Source organism: Tursiops truncatus, chromosome 1 (genome assembly GCF_011762595.2).
Source record: "Tursiops truncatus isolate mTurTru1 chromosome 1, mTurTru1.mat.Y, whole genome shotgun sequence".
Lineage (NCBI taxonomy): Eukaryota > Metazoa > Chordata > Mammalia > Artiodactyla > Delphinidae > Tursiops > Tursiops truncatus.
Genome location: NC_047034.1, coordinates 25,377,278 through 25,397,283, shown reverse-complemented (window position 1 = coordinate 25,397,283; position 20,006 = coordinate 25,377,278). Strand labels below are relative to the sequence as shown.

Below are 20,006 nucleotides of genomic sequence, written 5' to 3'. Positions count from 1 at the left end.
AACTCCATTTCCTCTGGTGTGACCACATTCCCCTGCCCCTGCCCTCAGCTTTCCCCATCACACCCCAAGTAAGGCTCCCAGTGTACCTGTGGAGGAGACGAGAGGGGAGGGAAGGCTCCTCAGTGGGGGGTGCAAGACCTGGACGATATCAGTTCATTCATGGAATTGATTTACCAGTGACCAAATTCAGAACGCTCAGAAAATGCAAGATAGCCGTTCACTACATGCGGGAGAAACCCCCAGACTGCAACTCACCCGACACTGGGCACTCACTTCCCAGCCTGGCAGGGATTGATTGACGTGGTGAGGAAGTTGAGAAGATTGCAAAAAAGCATGGAAAGAAGGCAATGGGAATTAGATTGTCTTCAGGGTATTTCTATTAAGCTACGAATAGCCCAGTGAAATGTCATTCTCCATTCAAGCTTCTTTACTTCTCTTTCCCCAATCGGGGTGATCTCATAGGTTGTCCTGGAGTGGTTTGGAAGGAGATAGTGACCCTTATTCCTGATATTTTCCCATCTGATCACATCCCATCTGTGGCAGCCAGACTCCTAGGTAGCCCCCAACGGTCCCTGCCTCCTGGCATTCACCGTTGCTTCGTCCCCTCCCATACTATACTAGGGTTGGTCTCTGTGTGCAGTAGAATAAGGCGGTGAATCACTTCAATAGAAGTGAGTGATGGTATGTCACTTTCAAGATTAGGCTGTGAAAGACGCGGTAGCTGCTCTTTTCCCACTCTGGGTAAACCAGCTGCTATGCCGTAAGTAGCCCTGTAGAGAGGCCCACCGGGCAATAAACTGAAACTCCGGCCAACAGCCACATGAGTGAGCTTAGAAGTGGATGCTGCAGCCCTAGTCAAGCCTTCAGATGATGGCAGCGCCATCTGACACTTTGACTGCAGCTCACGAGAGACCCTGAGCCAGAACCACCCAGTTAAATAAGCTGCTCCCAGCTCCCTGCCTCACAGGAATGTAGCTGCTGGGTTTAGGCTAATTTGTTACACGGTGATAGCTAACTGATACACCACCAATCCCATGACCCTCCTCAGTTCCTCCCCTATTTCTCACGTAAACAGATCCTTAGAAGAGTCATCCCAGAAATGTCTGAACACGTGCACCCAGTGGATTAAACGACTGAGATGCCCATACATGACTGACCTCGCTTTTAGAGGGGTTGTTGCTCCCTGACTTGTCCTCGGGGTCAGGGGAGGTAAGGGGGAGGACCAGTCACCCTTCCTAGGGGCTGAGTATACATTATCCAACTGAGGGAAAAGGGCTTACTGGGAGCACCGTCACGAGTGTTTGCTGCCTGGTGGCCAGGCCCAGTCTCCACCTGAAAGATGCTCAGACTCTCCCTGCCTCCGAGAGCTGGACATCCTCCCACTGATGCAGTGTTCCTCGGCCTCCCTACAGGTTCTGCAGCAGCCCCATCTGACAGGGGCTGGAGCTGAGCCCACAAAGGCAGAGCCGTTTGCTCAGCGTCAGCTAGCTTGATCAGGCCGACTTAAAAAACCCAAAACTATCAGCTGGCTTATTTCCATTGTCAAGGAGACAGATATTTACTTTGCTTCAGTGGTTGACACTTCCCAGTTTTCTAAGTCAGTGCGTGTGAGTGTGTGCGCGCGCACGCGCATGTGCTCGTGCATGTGGGCATGCACGAGATAAAGATCTGGGCCCAAAAAAGGAGCCTGTGGGACAGAGTATGCTTTGTAGAGAAAATGAACTATCAGTATGTACTTAGAGTCCCTCGTCGTCTCCTGAAGGAAAGCCCACCAACCCACACTCTGAACAGTCACGTGCTACCCAATCACCACCACTGCCTGGAGCTGCAGGTGGTGGCTTCCCACGTTCCTAGCTCCCTGGGGTGGTGAGAAGGTCGTCCTGTGCCTTGGCCCCCCTGATGATATACCGAAGAGTTCTGGCTCTTTTCCTCTCTGAGCTTGTGGTACTTTAAGCTTTCTTTAGCAGTCAGTGGATCTCTCAAAGTTGGAGAAAAGTACACTGTCTTTCTTTCTGGAAGGGTCATCAGGCCACACAGGCCATGGTGGCCTGGCACTCAACAGGCAGAACCCACTGGAATTGGGGGGAGGAGGATGGAGGGAGAGTGGTGCAGAGAGGGCATGAACTCCTCCGGGGTCCCCTGAGCACCATGGGCGTGGTGCTGTAAGGACCCGTGCTTCCCCCAACAGTAGCCCACTAGCGATGCAGCCCGTCTCCCAGGTCGTCCAGAAAAACCACCAGACTGCGCATCCTTTGCGTTCTCGGCGTTCCTCGGCCTCCCTACGTGTTGTGCAGCAGCCCCATCTGACTGCTGCTGCATCACGGCGTGGAAGCTCTCTTGCTCTCCCTCACTCTCACTGGAGTCTGACTGGGTGGAGCCCACTCTATTTAAAAGCAGAATCAGCCCAGACTCTAAGTGCAGGTAGCCAGGGCTTCAGGCAGACTCAACCTTCTTTCCTTGGACTCAGGAAGGACCACATATCCATCCTGAGTTAAATGAGATCGGGCTCCCTTCAGCATCAAGATAAACCGGTTGCAATGGTGTCACGTTTCCCAACCCTCCTCCTTCCAGGAGAAAGCAAGCCTCCTAGATGCCCCTTACTAGAGGCGGGAGCTGCCAGGTGGGTGTGCCTCAGGGGATGCAGCTGTTTGAGGAAGCATTACCACCTACAGGCCCAAGCTTCCCTCCCAGGGGGCCAGGCCCACAGCCTCCCAGCGGGAGAGGGGCCGGAACCAGGGGAACAAACATGGTGGTTGCCCAATGCACGAGGCTAGATCCACTTCAGATGTGGGTGAAAAGATTAGGCCCCGTCCTCAGAAGCCAGGGCCTGGCTTCACTCACTCATGCCACCAGTCACCAGCAAAAGTGGTGCTTGGTGCAGTGGTGCCCCTGGCCCTGCCAGTCCTATGGTGATTGCTTTTAGAATCCTCTAGAGACCTGCCTCTAAGGGCACAAATCTCATGTTATCTGTCGGGCTGCACCCCGCAGGCCTGCAAGCCTGTAGTTGTCCAGCCTCGAGACCGAAGGAAGAGCCCAGAGACAGCGACAGAGACGTCAGTGGTGTTTGGACAGGGGATCTTACACGAAGGGTCCTGGAGCCACACCCCACCTTGTTCGGCAGGCAGGACACGGAAGCAGTCTCCACTACTCAGGGGAGAAGGAGGCTACCCTTTATAGAGGGAGTTGACGTCAGTGGGCTCATCAGGACTGAGTAAGCCCTCTGATAAAGAGGATTGAATAGTCAGTGAGTGAAGCAGGGACTGGGCAAGCAGCGGATGTACAGAGAGCAAGAGAATAGCCGTCTTAAATGGCTTCACCATGCAGTCTACCCGTACATACCCTGCACCACCCTTACGAACTTGGTCCACCCCTCTTCTGCGATATCCCTGGCGTCAGGTGTGTAGAGGTGCACTGCAACCAAATACCACAAATGCAGTACAGACACCAGCAGCTAAAGAGTATCAAGAGCCCGAGAGGTGGGCAATCTTTGGAGCCAGGAGCTTATCCGGCCGATTTTTCACGGAAGTTCACAGGAGGACGACAGTGGCGTCTCGACGTAGACCCAGCAATCAAACTCATTTTGTAGTGAGGCCACCGTTGTCACCCGGTCCACAAACAGATTACCTCCGCTCAGACTAGGGATGAAATGTAAGATGTTTAACAGACAGATTACAGGGAAGATCGTGATCATTAAGCAAAATAACAAGCAGTGTCAGCATCCTGAGATATCACCACCCCTGCCTGTGGTTTGCCTCCTTGCCTGCAGTACCATATTGCCCGTCCACCCCCAGTCCCTACAGCCGGTGCTGAATACTGGAGAGGCGATGTGATAGAATGGTGCCTTTCTCCAGTAAGGGCCCTGGATTCATTCCCTTAGTAGTCTGCGGGGGGAGTGCAGGTAGAAGACAGGTAAAACCTGTAGGTCCCTTTCTAATCCTATTCCCCACGAGGCAGCAAACCCAAACCACAAGGGGCTTACCTGCCAGTCTCAGGACCATTTTATAACGTGTTCCTCTGGGGGTAGATCCTGTCACCAGGGCCAAAGTGAGTTGTCGTCCTGACCGGTAGTTGGCAACGGTCCTTCGGTGGGCAACTGTTGAACTCCGGTTGTGTTGACTAGTTTCCTCTGGGTTAACATGGCGTCGGCACTGGGACGATTGCTCCTGGGATGTTCAGTTATAGCTCCTAGGGCTTGAGTTAGTCCCTGGCCCACAGGTTGAGAGAGTGAGTTCCCATCTCAACTGTTGTTTAAGTAGCCCAGTCACCCTTTCCATTAGCCTGGCAGCAGTGGGGTCGTAAGGCAGGTGGAAATGCCAGTGTATGTCATGTTTATCGGCCCATTCCTGAACTGCATGGTCCTTGGTCACTGTCAGTGTCCATGGGGGTCCCATATGTCATGCTCAGCTGTCCTAGATGCCAGATGGTGGTTGTTTGCATTGCTGGGTGACTCGGGTAGGCCTTCTGTAACGTCTTCCACCTGTTGTAATGCACTGTAGACGGCAGATAGCTCTTGCTGCCACCACACCGTATCATTGCTCTGCCTCCTGCCAGAGCTGGGACCAGAGGCCCAAGAGCGCTCTTATTAGTTTGCCGTTGCCTTGGGCCCCAACTAAACCCTTCTGGGTAACTGGCCACATCCAATTCACAAGCCAGTTCCTGAGTTAATATCCCTAAAGCCTGGGCCTGTAACCGTTTAGGCATGGTAGGTCGGGGGTTTGCTTGTCTTACCCGACCAGATAACACCCTTGATAGGTAATCCAGGTCCTTCCATTTTGTCTGTATTCACCAGCCATCCCTGGGCAGTTAGATGAGCCATGAGCACGGGGCTGCTACTTTTAAACTGGAAAGAGACCCGGAGGTTAAGAAGATAGCATTAATATAATGGAACAGAAAGACATCTCTCACAGTAGACAGCTGCCACAGGGCCCCACTGCAGGATTATCCCTGCAACCTTTGGGCCCTACGATGTTAATGGACAGCCTCCTCGGGATTACCCCTGCAACTTTCCATTCCCGTCCTTTTTTCCCAACATCTCAGCACTCACAGGAGTTTCCTCGGTCTCCCAGCTAGGCTCGCCAGTTCTTGGGATGCACCCTGCAGGCCCACAAGCCTTGCAGTTACCCAGCCTTGAGACCGAAGGAAGAGCCCAGAGACAGCAACAGAGTCATCAGTGGTTTACTGGTCAGAGGGATCTGACGCACAGGGTCCTGGAGCGACACCCCACCATGTACGGCAGACAAGATATGGCAATAGTCTTCACTACTCGGGGGAAAAGGAAGCTACCATTTATAGGGGGAATTGATGTCAGGTGGGCTCATTGGTTATCAGGGACTGATTAAGCCCTGTAATTAAGAGGATTGGGTAGTCATGTGAGTGAAGCAGGGACTGGTCAAGCAGGGGATTTATAGAGAACAAGAGAACAGCCATCTTAAATGGCCTAACCATACAGTCTGTATGATTTCTGTGTATTTTTCATCTCCTCAAATAGATTATGAAGAAAAAAATCAAAAGGATATTCATGTTCAGTGAGCACCTACTATGTACCAAGTTCTGTGATGTTTAATTATAACCCATCCTTTAGGGAAATCGTATATTATCTGATATTTTTATTTTTTATTTTGGTAGAGAATGTGGGCAATGGATTTTTTTGGTGGGGGGCGGTACGCAGGCCTCTCACTGTTGTGGCCTCTCCCGTTGCGGAGCACAGGCTCTGGACGCGCAGGCTCAGCGGCCATGGCTCACGGGGCCAGCTGCTCCGCGGCATGTGGGATCTTCCCAGACCAGGGCACGAACCCGTGTCCCCTGCATCGGCAGGCAGACTCTCAACCACTGTGCCACCAGGGAAGCCCGGCAATGGATTTTTTAAACAAGGGAACACTGAGACTTTGGGCAAGTTACTGAAGTCTTTTGTACCTTAGTTTCTGCTTCTGTGAGAATTAAATTAGATACTAGGCTTGTCTGTGACAGAAAACCCTAATAACAATGTAGAGATTAATTTCTCATGTAAAAGTCTGTGTAGGGGGTTTTAAGGGAAAATACTCTGTGTGATCGTATCATGGTGGATACATATCACTGCACATTTGTCCAAACCCCAGGATGTAAACACCAAGAGTGAACCCCAGTGTAAACTATGGACCCTGGGTATCCCTATGGATAATGACGTGTCAATGTAGGGTCAGTTGTAACACATGTACCACTGTGAAGGTCTCCAGGGTGTCAGGAATCTAGGTTCCTTCTCTTGTTTTTCTGTTGTTTACGATCTTCATGTCATGGACCGGCCAACAGGCCCATATTCCATCCAGGACAAAGGCGAGAGGACGAGGAGAGCAGACCTCATCCTTTCAGGACACTTTCTAGCTGTTACACGGGGCAATTCTGCTTCTGTTGCAGCGGTGGAGCTTAAGTCACATGTACCACACAGGGTACACCTGGGTGGCCGTGTGCCCTGCTCCAACTCAGGGTCTTCTGCAGAGGAAGAAGAGGGGGGCTGGTACTGGGGGGCAGCTCGCAGTCTCCGTCACAGTGTGTAAGGCACGATAAGTAGGGCCTGGCATAATCAGTGCTTATTCCAGTGTTGTTGTTAGAAGCAAATAAACTCCTCCTACCACAATACCAAACACTAGGATCTTTTCTCACTAATGGAACGTCTCTAATTTCACGGTAACCCTTGTCCGTGCTGAGGGTGTGGCCAGGGTGACTCTCAGTTCTCGTGTCCTCCAGCGTGTGTGTTTCAGGGGGGAGACCACAGGTGGCTCGACAGGGAAGGGGGGACATCTGAGCTTGTGGAGGTAAAGCAAGTGCCAGGTAAGGAAGTGGATGCTGAGGCGGGAGGTGGGAGGCTGGAGGGGTTCAAACACAGCCCTGTCACGCCGCCAGCCCTTGCATCAAAACTACATTTAAAAGATAGAAATTCAAAAAAGGGAACCCTCTTGCACTGTTGGTGGGAATGTAAATTGATACAGTCACTATGGAGAACAGTATGGAGGTTCCTTAAAAAACTGCAAATAGGGCTTCCCTGGTGGCACAGTGATTGAGAGTCCGCCTGCCAATGCAGGGACACGGGTTTGTGCCCCGGTCCGGGAAGATCCCACATGCCGCGGAGCATCTGGGCCGGTGAGCCATGGCCGCTGAACCTGCGCGTCCGGAGCCTGTGCTCCTCAACGGGAGAGGCCACAACAGTGAGAGGCCCGCGTACCGCAAAAAAAAAAAAAAAAAAAAACCCTGCAAATAGAATTACCATACGACCCAGCAATCCCACTACTGGGCATATACCCTGAGAAAACCATAATTCAAAAAGAGTCATGTACCACAATGTTCATTGCAGCACTATTTACAATAGCCAGGACATGGAAGCAACCTAAGTGTCCATCACCAGATGAATGGGTAAAGATGTGGCACATATATACAATGGAATATTACTCAGCCATAAAAAGAAACGAAATTGAGTTATTTGTAGTGAGGTGGATGGACCTAGACTCTGTCATACAGAGTGAAGTTAAGTCAGAAAGAGAAAAACAAATACCGTATGCTAACACATATATATAGAATCTAAGAAAAAAAAAATGTCATGAAGAACCTAGGGGTAAGATGGGAATAAATACACAGACCTACTAGAGAATGGACTTGAGGATATGGGGAGGGGGAAGGGTGAGCTGCGACAAAGCGCGAGAGTGGCATGGACATATAGTGGGAAGCAGCCGCATAGCACAGGGAGATCAGCTCAGTGCTTTGTGACCACCTAGAGGGGTGGGATAGGGAGGGAGACGCAAGAGGGAAGAGATATGGGGATATATGTATATGTATAACTGATGCACTTTGTTATAAAGCAGAAACTAACACACCATTGTAAAGCAGTTATACTCCAATAAAGATGTTAAAAAAAAAAAAGATAGAAATTCAAAACAATTAACTTTAGGCTTAATCCCCTGCCTAGGTTCCCAGAGACGGAGGCTCATCCCGGCGCTGTCCCTTGACACCCCCTCCCCTGTGAGGAAACCGGCCAACAGCGCAGGGGTCCGTTGGGTGGACGGCCCCTTGCGCAGCACCCAGAGGGGCCTCGGGGAACCTTTTGAGATTAAAGTCTATGAAATTGACGACGTGGAGCGGCTGCAGCGGCGACGAGGGGGCAGCAGCAAGGTGCGCCTCCCCCTCCCCACGCGGTGGCGGTCCCCCAGGAGGTCCCCGGGCTGACGCTGAGGCCGCGCCCGAGAGGAGGGCGCAGGCCACCGAGACTCCCAGCGGCTTCCGGCGGGAGACGGGCCCGTGCCCCCAGCTCGGGAGAGCAGCCTGTTTCTCTGCCCGAAGACCTCTGAAGGCTCTTCTGGCTCCATTTTGGAGCACCGGCCGCCTTCTAAATTTGAGATATGCCAGTGATAGCCCTACCCCGTGAGTGGGCTGTCTGAGCTGAGCCCCCAGCTCCCTCCCAAACTTCCCAGTGACCTGCTCCTTTTGCACTGACCATCAGCACAAGTATTCCTTTCCAGAAGAGGTTGCCTGGGCTGGATTTGAGCTGAAGGTCCTTTCTCCTCCCCCCTCCACCCCCATCTCCTTCCCATCTGTGTACTAGGAGGTCATGTGCTTCAATGCAAAGCTGAAAATCCTGGAGCATCGCCAGCAGAGAATTGCCGAGGTCCGAGCCAAGTACGAGTGGCTAATGAAGGAGCTGGAGACGACGAAACAGTATCTGATGCTGGATCCCAACAAGTGGCTCAGCGAATGTAAGGCCCATCACTGCGACTCCTGGGTTCACCAGTTAAACAGGCCAGGCTGAGAGGGACACAGACGCTGTCTGAACCCGAGGGCCTTCCATGCCCCTTGGCTGGAGATGGCCTCCCTGGGCGCAATCCCGCTCTGTGGGGGGCAGGTGGGAGGGGTGTGAGCAGCAGGGCGGTGAGTATTGCTCTTGCACGATTATTTCTTATGTGTCTCAGTCCAAAGCACCTGAAAATGAGATTTTTTTCCCCCTACGTGTGGTGGACGCTCACCCAGACATGAAGGCTATATTACCAATCTGCTCCCTGGCCACAAGATCACATTGCATATCTAGCCTGAAATAGACAAGAATTTATAGAGTGCTTTATAAGGTAGAATGTGCAATCCTAGAAAAGCCTCGAAAAGAACCCAGAAAGCAAGAAAAACATTTTTGAGTGAAAAGAATAACATTCACAGTGTTATTTCCATTTAATAGAAAGCCCAGGATGACAGTAACCATCTAATAACAATTCAGAACAATTCTGCTCCCTTTGAAAGATGGATTCAATTGTTTCTTATTTATTTGTTTCGAACCATTCCATTTACCACAAAATAAAGCTCAAATCTGGTCCCAACTGTTTCATTGATATGGGGGCCCAATGCTAGACGGCTTAGTCTCTGAGATAAAATACATTACTTCCACTAACGTTCCTTTCCCTCCTTTCCTGTCTGGCACTCACCAGCTCTTCCCTCCAGTCCCTCAGCCTCCCTGTGCCTCCCTCTCTTCACAAGTGTCCGCTGAAGGTCACATCACTCTCTCCTGAGCATTCCCAGGCCGGTGCCGGGAGCGTGACAGGCAGAGTCTGGGGCTTAGGTTTAAGAAATACTGGGTGAAATGATCCTGGGCAAAGAAGAAAGGACAGAATTTGCTGGTCTTCTAGCTGTGCCCTGCCACTTTCACAGTATGTCTTCAGGTGGCTTCCTTTCCATAGCACTGAGGTAATAACATCTCCCCTGAGTACCTCATGAGTGCATATGAGGATCAACATAACCTAAAGGAGGACAGGGCACTGGGACCAGTCTGTGATGCATCTTACCTTGTTGAGTTGTACCATTTGTGGTGACAGCCACAGTCATGCAGACCCACTTTGGAAGCTGGCTGTGAGACCTTGGGTAAGATGCTTAACCTCTCTGAGCCTTGATTTCCTTAACTGTCAGATGGTAGGCACATAATGCTGCCTACCTCATAAGGCTGTTGTGAGAGTGAACGAGTTACTATCAGTCCAGTTCTGGTTACGCTGCCTGCCCATGATGAAGGAGCAATGTCCAGTAGTAATTAGTGTTTGTATTATCCCCGAGTTAACAAAATAGCTATCCTCAGCAGGAGACATTTCCTCAGCGCCTGCTTGCATGATGCAGCAACGTAGGTCCCTTGTTAGAAATCTGAACCAGAGACATGAACTCCTGCTCTCCAGGGTGTTTCCATCTAAGGCTGTGATAGGGCAGACAAGACACGAACGAGGACGTTAGCTGAAGTCTGGCCGCGGCATAAACACGGAGCCTAATGCTATGTTTCTCCCACCTGTGCACACCCTTTTCCTTCTTCCATTAATCCTCAGGCACTTCAAGATCCCAGGGGTGCCCATTCAGCAGTTCCTCTTCCTTTCTGCTGTTTTCATTAACATTTTTTGAGAGCTATTTATGCCTAAGGCAGGCTTGATAATTGTCTTCATCTTACAAAGTCACATTTTTTCCCAGGATGGGAGCAGCTTAAACGTCGGTACATATGTAGATGCTTCCAGGAAACGATCCCTTCCTTCTTGCCTTTGTTCACGTCAGGAATCAGGGATTTTTTGATGCTGAGAAAGGTAATGAACAGAAGGCCACGTGAAAGGAGAAACACAGATTGTTTCTTCAAGATGAATTGAAACCAAAAATGACCCCTCAAAAATCAATGAGACTGTATTCGGACTGTTCCCTGGGTGTGGGTAATAGGCTGGGTGTTGGCTAGAAATAAATGTTCTGGAATCCATTTTTTTAAATTTCCAAGGTGATCCAATAATATAGCTGATGTGGGTATGGTATGGTGAGGGGTTTTGTTTGGTTTTTAAATATTAGCCCGGTATTCAGGAGCCTCAGCCTCGTTCCCAGCCCTGGTCCTTATTAACTGTGTAACCCTGAGCAGGACGCCTCACTTCTCTGAGCCCAGTTAAGTCTCCTATAAAAGAAGTCAGCCTTGATTTCAGCCCTTGATGTTCCTGTAGCTTGTTACAGTTCTCAGACCACATTCACATTCATCGTCTCTTTTTGGTTCCACTCTTCATGGCAACTCTAGTTAGGAAAGTAGGCAGACGAGGGATTATGACTCTCCTGTTACTTTTAAGGACCCTTTGGCAGCAAAGATTAGGCGTGGCCGACCTGGGAGTCAAGTGCAAGTCTCCTGCCTTGGGTTCCAGGGCCACCCCCGCTGCCCTGGCTGCTGCCCATGCCTGTCCTCTCCATGCTGGGCACTCTGTAGCAGCCTACCCCCCTGCCCAGTCACCACTGGACCAAGTAGTGGCCGGGGGCCAGGAGAGGGTGGCCTCACATAATTGCCCTTGAGGAACTGAAGGAAACAGGCTTTTAACTCTGTGCAGGCCTGAACATTAGGGACAGCATCTGGGTCCTAAATCTCAGCTTCTGAGCACAGAATCGTAATTATTATTATTTTTCATTAAAGTATAGTTGATTTACAATGTGTTCATTTCTGCTGTACAGCAAAGTGATTCAGTGACACACACACATACATCTATATTCTTTTTTATATTTTTTCCATTATGGTTTATCACAGGATACTGAATGTAGTTCCCTGTGCTATACAGTAGGACCTTGTTGTTTATTCATCCTATGTATACTAGTTTGCATCTGCTAATCCCAAACTCCCAGTCCACCCCTACCTACCCCCCCCACCCCCTTGGCAACCACAAGTCTGTTCTTTATGTCTATGAGTCTAAGAATCGTAATTATTAACATAGATTCCATCATCACCCTAGTTCCCAAAGGGCCAGTGAGTATATGAAACTGCACAGGAAGTGCCAAGGGGCAGGGTCACTGTGAAGAGAGGCAGCTGCACACAGCTGTGTGAGGGACTAACCAGAGAGCAACACACTTACATCAGCAGGCAGAGGTATAAACATCATTCAGGTGAGACCCCAAAAAGGAAGGGTTTCTCCATACCTCAGCTTGAAGCTTTATTTATTTTCTAGTTAATAAAGAAAATGGTGCTGGTAGAGTCCCAAATCCTGTCATGGAGATGGTGGAGGTGGAGAGAGCTTGATGTCACTTTGTCCCTCAGTAGAGTCGCAATAAAATGTCAGGGGTCTAATGTTATCATTGGAATGAAGGGCCCCAATATAACTACAAGTAGTAAAGTGTTTTGTTCTCGACCTGAGAGCGGCAGAGGGTTGAGCAGGAGGGTGTGGCAGCGCTGCCTAAGACCTTCCGGCACAGGCGCAGGTGCAGGTACAGGCGCAGGTGCAGGTGCAGGTACAGGTGCAGGCGCAGGTACAGGCGCAGGCGCAGGTACAGGCGCAGGTAGAGGTGCAGGTACAAGTACAGGTGCAGGTACAGGTGCAGGTACAGGTACAGGTGTAGGCGCAGGTGCAGGTGCAGGTACAGGCGCAGGTATAGGTACAGGTGCAGGTACAGGTGTAGGTGCAGGAGCCGCGGGCCGGCACGGCTGAGCCGTCCGATCACCCTTCCCCGCTGGCCGCACGTCTCCATCGGGCTTCTCCTTCTTTGCAGTTGACTTGGAGCAGGTTCTGGAGCTGGATTCCCTGGAGTACCTGGAAGCGCTGGAGTGCGTGACAGAGCGCCTGGAGAGCCGCGTCAACTTCTGCAAGGCGCACCTCATGATGATCACCTGCTTCGACATCACCTCCCGGCGCCGCTGACGGGAGCCGCCGCCCGGCCGGCCCTCGCTCCCTATCCGCAGGCAGCCGCGCTCGGCGGGCCCTCGGTGCTGGCCGCGCTCAGTGACCACGGAAGGAGGACGAAGGTCGGTGGCAAGTCTGGAGTGAGCGTGGAGCAGAAGGTGATTTTTCTTTTGTTTTCTGTAGGAAAGGTGCAAACACCAAACACGCAGGAGAGGAGAAAATGATGGGAAACCCAAGGGACGTGGAAGCCCCCGTGAGACTGAAAAAGCACTTTGAGGAACTTTAAAGAACTTGTTTGTACATAAGAAATGCTGGCAAAAGAGACCTCACTCTTCTCCTGGTTTGTGAGAAAAGGCGAGGGTGGACGTGGGATTGCTGTGGAAAGTGAAAACAAAACAAGTTACTCCGAATGACTGATGAAGTGCCTTGCAAATCTTTGTTATTATCCAAACATTTATGTTCATACTTTCTTGTGTACAGATGGTGCTAGTCAAGATGAAAACAACAAAACGAACAAAAAAGAAAATCAAACACATTTTTGCAATGTATTTACAGCTCGTTTTCTCTTGGTGTTTTATCCTATTTCTGACTTGCTGTTTCTAAGTAAGTTGTGTTTGTAGAGCTATTTCCTAATCGGTATGGCATATGAATAAATGTTAACTGTCTGCTATGGTTCTGCTGGGAAGGCCACTCAAACAGAAGATAGAGACTTCCGGGCACAAGCCAGTGTGTTTCCAAAGAAGGTTGGAACAGCAGGTGATGCTCAATGCCAGCTCCTACGAGTGGCAGTGTCAGCGGGCAGACTCGGAGGTCGATCATGGAGCAGGTGCACGTGAGCTGGAGAGAAAAGAGAGGAGAAAGGGCTGCGTCTCTAGGGGGAAAGGAGCCTGTATGACCTGGGCCCTGCTTACCCTTTGGGTGGGATGTTTGCTCCGAATAGTTTCCTCTCACACATCCTGAACACATATACTAGTTCCTTTACCCACGAATCCAGGGTTTTCATGGCCCTCATAACATTTTTCATATTCATTTTTATTCCAAAGACTCTGGATTGAGACCTTGAACCGATTCAGCAGAGCCATATATTTTTGCTCCCTAGTTTTGCAAATTTATTAGAGCAGAGGATTTTTCCCAGTTTGGAGACCTTCTTGGGCTTGTAGATGCTCAGAGACCCCAACAGTATTGGTCCAGAACAAGGATGGATGTGAGGTTGCACAACTTTTCTGTTGCCCAGGGTGCTGCTTAAATACAAGAAGTCCCAGTCCTCGTGTGAACCAAAGCCTCCATCCCAAGAAACAACTAGGCTTGGCCACTCAACCTTGACACCTGAAGGCAGAGAAAGTTTTCCTGTCATACATCACACACCTGTAGCGAGGCAGGGCACAGAGTTTCATGCATATGGATGTACAGGGCTTGACTTTGGACCTCATTCTCAAATTGAGATGTTCATCCCTGCCACAATTCCCTTAGGGACTATTATACCCATTTTAGTGATGGAAACCCAGGCACAGAGTGGTCAAGGGATTGTCTAATAACAGCTGTGGAACAGCAGGGTGTTCGCCTACCTTCCAGGTCAGGGCCCTCTCCCAGGCCCCTACAGCCTGCCCACTGATAGAGGTGCCCAGGGTTTTCCCTGTTCTTTTTGCCCTCAAATGCAGCATATCTCCATGAGCCTATTTCCAGGTGAGGCAGTCCTGGCTAACCAACTCCTCAGCCCCAACTGCTCCCCAAGGAAAAGGAACCTTTGCATTTCTTTGCCAATGCTCTTCAGGACACGTGTAGCCCAGCATAGCTCAGCTGAACTCAGTAAGTGGGAACCATAGTCTTGTGAGCTTCATAGTACCAGTCCTTTACTGGTCAGAACAGGGCACAGATGGCCCCATTAGCTTTGTTTGGGAAGTCAGCCCCCTAGACTGGAAGCCAGCTCTGTGGATGACAAGTCTGGCTCTGTGTTTGGTTAGAGCACGCTCCTATGCAGAGGTGCACAGAGAAGCTGCGCTCCCATCTGATAGCTGAAACGGGCTATGATACGGTGAAAAGTGGCTCCAGAGCGGATCATTTCCCCCTCTAGTTTAACAAGTGTGTCTGTCCCCTTGGAAGGCAGGGGTCCCACACCCTGACCTCATTCTGCAGGGCAGCCCCATGGCTCTGGGTGCACCTCTGGTCTCGGCACTTGTGTTAATGGCCTTGTTCAACAGCAGCATAATGGAAGCTTCTGGACCCCAAAGGATGCCAATCTGTTGAGTTTGTTTGGGTTTTCCATTCGGCGCCTCTTTGGTTGCTGGTTTGATATACACCACTTCATGAAAAGCCTTTAACTGAGGGATTGTCACAGGTGAGTATCCTAGTCTTTGCTGGAAACAAACGCATTGGATTAGTAATCAGTGTCCTTAGCTTTCGCCCTGGCCATGTCTTTCCCACAGGTTACCTCACTGTGCTGACTTCCTTAGCAGGCCAGCACTGGGGCCTTCGTGCCTTTCCTGGAGTGAGACTAAGCGGAAACATCTACAGAAATTAAAATCTTGATCAGTGGAAACTTTCCTAGGGGAGTGGCCTTCCGCTTGCCTCCTGCCTAAACCTGCTTTATATGTTTGTAGCAACTTTATGAGACAGCCAAAGGGCTGAATGAGACCAGGAGCTCTCTTACCAAGTCAGACTGGCCTCGCAAGATGCCACACCATGGAGCTTCTCCCAGGATGCTTTTGGCCATGGTGTAGGAGAACAACTTGGCATGGAGGTTGTCCATTGGCTTTTTCCCTTACTTTTCTTTTCCTTTCTTTTCTAACGTAAGTAAGCTACAAACATCTTAACACACCAAGTATTTGTAAACCATGTGAAGAAATCATGATTTTTATGCTATAATGTGCTTATGCCTGGTTCTACCTATAAGTTGATTGTACAGCTGGTCAGCTGTTCTGTAGCAGTTCTAATAACTGAAGAACACCTCATTCAATGGCCAGGTGTGAGGCAGGTCCAGGTCTCCTTGTGGTTTTGGTGACAGATAACCTAGGAAGGCAAAGGGAATGTCAAAGAACCCATTATTCCATTTTATTATCCACAAATGAGAGGACCAAACAAATATTTATTTGAAATTAACGTTTAGACGTGGAAGCCTTAATTCTTTGTCTGAAATCTGTTCCCCTCTCCAAATAGTTTAGTGTGAGGTGGAAGCAAAACTCAGAGCCCGAAAGTGGAATAGTGATGCTGTTTCCGGGGAGTGAATCCATATTGCATTTCATGAGGGGTGTTTCACGTTGCCACAGAGTGGGAGTTTGCTTTATCCTGGGCTCTCAAGCCCCACCTGAGAGCTGCAACTTTTGATATTCTTGTCCTTGAATTCCCCTCTACGTCATGGGGAAGCTGTCACTAACTTTCATCTCTTCCAGATTTGAAATCGAAACATCCTGTCTGTTGTTTTCTCTGCAGTTGCTATTCTGAAGGTAGGGAGCTTGAGATGTAAATGCAAAGGTTGGTCCTGTGTTGACTCAGGTGGGGCTCATACAAGGGACCCCATGCTGGGGAGAGGAGAGAGCTGGGATAAAACGCCATGCAGCCCAGAGTGGGGAATTCGGCAGGCAGGAGTCTCGCCATTTGTCATCAATTAGTCTTAAGCTTGGAGTCTGTGTTCCTGGAAGGTGGTGGTGACTACATCATAGCCACGAAACCCATCCAGGGCAGTGGTTCAAAAAGTCTGACACAGACGCATATATATCTTGTGCCGGTTCTCGGATTTCTGTTCATGTTAAGCAAGGGCCCTTTTTTGGGCTTCAGATTCTGATGCTGATCATGAATTTTGGTTAATCCATCAGCCTTTTAGGTGTTACTATTCAAAAGCAGCTGTCTGATCTGGGTTTCTTGGGATAGAGGCAGGGCTTGCAACAGCCCAAGCGTTTATTACCCTGGCTCTACACACGGTTGCCTGTGTCATTGGCCACTGCTGATCTGTAATCAAGGCTCCCACCATAAATAATGATGTGGTGAATGTTTTTAAATCCCTATTCCAAGAAGGGTTTGGGCTGTAACAGAAATTACTAAAGATGAGTTAATTTCAAAATTGAAACCAGAAGAATTCATGAATTTATTCAGTGTTCTTTTCCTGCTGGAAGATTAGCCCCACTCCTTGAGCACATATTTAAAGATTTCCTCACTTTTAAGGGCAGTGTATTTTAAACCCTGAAACCATGCAAGTAAGAAACACGTTGAAAACCCTGTTCTTGACAAACTGATGCTGAATAGATCACCCATGGGCGCTGGCCCTGGGGCCCGCCTGCCGCCACCCAGGCAGTACGGCCCATCTTCCCCCACGGGGCACGCTCTTCAACATTGCCACACTGAAACTTGACTGCCGAAGAAAGGCCCGTGCAGCCCACTTTTCTCTATGCCCAGTGAAGCAAAACCGACACTCAGTTTCATTGACAAATGCCAGCAAATGGTCTAAAATTTTTTTGGGGGGGGGGCAGTAGTGGGTGGACAGGTCGTAGAATATAGTGTCCCTTTGGATTATAATCTCTCTTTCTCCTCCAGCAAAGATCTGTCAACATTTGTGGGTAAAAACTCACAAATTGTGTCCCTTAGCAATCTTCCCGACAAAATACATATCTATTCCAAGCTGCTCGTCATTTCCAGATAACAGCATAATTCCAATCCAGGAGAAGCTCATCTTCTCAGAAAAAGTTTTTGCAAAGTTTTAGAAGCTGCTTATCCATCCCGAAACAACGCATTCTGCATTGGGGTGGCCCTGCTCGGAACCAGAGATGATGCCATAATATCGGACATACTTGAAGTGCTTGAGGTGGCATCAGACCTTTAGTGCACATAATCATATTCTCTAGATGCAGTTCCCAACGTCCATGCGTGTAGGGCGAGTGCTGAAATCCTGGCACTCACACATCTATTTTATGTAGATGTAGAAATCACCTTCGAAACTCAAAAGGCTCACTGTTTCATTCCCCGTACTGCTAACCAACACCCCACACTGTCATATTCAGTTTATGAAGAAGTTATAATTTATTTGTAAACTCAGGATGTTGTTTTGTGGCGCCTCGTGTTTTATAATTTATTTATACACCGTGGTTGGAAATGCTATCCAAGTGCTATGCATCAAAGTGTAAGGCTGGTGGATCTGCCTATGGCTTTTTTTTCTCCTCACTCTAACAAGCTCTGTTAACAGAGACACAGGCAGCGGGGAGGAAAGAGAAATAAAACAGGAAAACAGGGATTAGGATCCAATCCTCAAAGTCCAGGGCTTAGTTCAAAACCTAATTTGTTTCTAAAGTAAGTAGCTGAAAAGGAAAAGATCATTTCCTTTTGAATTTGATGATAACCGTCTTGGAAATCAGCCTCCACAGGCCTGAGTGAAAGAGGATCCAGCCTCCTCCTGCTGGTTCAACACTAAATTTCTGAAAATTGCAGACAGTATTAGGTTCCTACATTTACCTAAGATGTCCCACCTCCCACCCCTGCTGTTACTGAAGGGGTCTGGAAGAGGAAACTGAAGTTCCTTACCTTGGATATATATAGTACCTGTTTTTTCTGGACAAACCAAAGCACTTTAGTGAGTCTTACAACCCATAATACTTAAAGCATCTTGTCCCCTCACTGGATCCCTGAGAGGCCAGGAGGGGCTGGGGTCAGTAGTCTCATTTGAGAGGCAGCTAAACCTAGGAGAAAAAGCCTTGAGCTCAGAGTAAGGAAACCAGGCTCCAGGCCTGCTTTCCTCACTCGCTATGCAACCTTCGGCAAGTCGCTTCACATTGCTGGGCCTCGGGCTCCCCGATGGAAGGTTGGGGGTCATAATAGCTGCCCTTCTGGGAGAGTGTAAAGAGAAAATGGTATAGTTGATGGGAAGTGCTTTGAAGAAATGAAAGCTCTGTTCAGGAGCTGGGGATAATCATTTTAGATGAAGAAACTGAAGTCAATAGCCAATGATTGGCCCAAGTTCACAGAGTAGTTTTATAGCAGAACTGGGATCTGAGTCCGGCATCTTGGACTCTTCCCATGAGGTGCTGTTGCACCAGGTCTGTGTGGAAATGTGGACACACACCACACCGATGTACTGACGTGTGTGTGCACGGGGGTGTATACGGATGCATGTGTACAGAAGGTATGTGACATGGTGGAAGAACATAGAACAGAAAACCTGCGTTCTAACTCCAGTTTTGACAATAGTCCTATGGCCTTGGATATATTACCCAACGTTTCTGGAACACAGTTTTCTAATCTGTAAAAGGAGGACAGTGTGCTAAATGATCTTTGTGGTTCCTTCAGCTCTAGTCATGTATGTATGTGTATATAAATATGCTAATCTGTAGAAATGGGCCAATTTGAGAATTGGAGACAAGACCTGCCCAAGTGCATTTATTGTGTCGGAAACAGCGAATTCATAAACAAGTTCATAAAATCTCACTTCAAATTCAAGGGTGGTATTTAATGTCATTGTTTTAAATTCACTATTTGGATAAAAGATTGGTGCCATTTTAAAAATTAAGTTCTTAGCTTACAAGTGTTTGCTGTTAAAAACTTTTAATAAAATTCATCTGTTAAAGTCAGAAATCCAACTATTCTGTACTTGGGTAGGTCCCAACGGCCTATTTGCAAACAGGCTGGTTTTGTGTATGGGCCTTCGCATAGCGATATAAGTTAGCTGTTGGCTTGATCCTGATACGTGTGAGCAGGCTACCTGGAGAACAGTCTGGAAAAGAAAGTTATAGTTCTTAAAACCTGGTGACATGACTTCATTAAGCTGTGCGCCATTTCCAGTGTGAAGACATTGTTTGCTGGCTACGATCTCTGACTTTTTTGTGGCATATGAGGTGAAAAATGTTGTCAAAAAAGAATCTGGTGTTTAAAAAGAGTCAAACTATGGTGGCATTAAATGTTCACTTTTCTCCTACTCAGAGTCATGAAGTCCTCTATCCAGTTCACCCTTCTGAACAGAGGGGGAAACAATTCAAGGCCTGGGGCGGATCCCTTTCACTAGAGCGACACCTTGGCGGAGGACTTGCTCCCAGGCCCCAGGGCCTTCCTAGGATGAGGCCTGTCTCCTCCCACTGTGGGGCTGGCCTCCAGCAAGTTCAGAAGCTCGGGCGGGGGTGGGTGGATGTTGGGCTCAGGCCCAGAGCCCTGGCATTGTCCTGCGTCCCTGAGAGTCACAGGGCTGGTGATCACACATGAAACGTGTCAAGAAGCTAGGTGTTGAGGTGGTGATGGCTTTGTTGGACTGGTCACAGCCCTGCTCTGAATCCATACCTCCTACTCTGCTGATCTGGCCTGGGCACGCACAGCTCCAGCTACCCCTTTCTTTTGTCCCCAAATGCTAGACCAGACCCTCGTGGGCTCCCTTTGGGCCACTGTAGCAGAAGCCATGAGTTCTTAAGAATCCAGGAGCCATAGGGTTTTCTA

The 20,006-nt window shown here is 49.2% G+C and overlaps 1 protein-coding gene across 1 annotated transcript in view; it reads left to right on the top strand.

Moving 5' to 3' along the window:
• The window catches only part of KIF26B (kinesin family member 26B), a 506,655-nt gene extending 487,142 nt beyond the window's left edge, over positions 1-19,513 (top strand). Inside the window, exons 13-15 of the mRNA XM_019920589.3 lie at positions 7,934-8,136; positions 8,567-8,717; positions 12,475-19,513. Of these exons, the coding sequence (XP_019776148.1) occupies positions 7,934-8,136; positions 8,567-8,717; positions 12,475-12,623 (503 nt within the window). The 3' untranslated portion in view covers positions 12,624-19,513. The remainder of the gene's footprint in view (positions 1-7,933; positions 8,137-8,566; positions 8,718-12,474) is intronic.
• Positions 19,514-20,006: the final 493 nt, after the last annotated feature.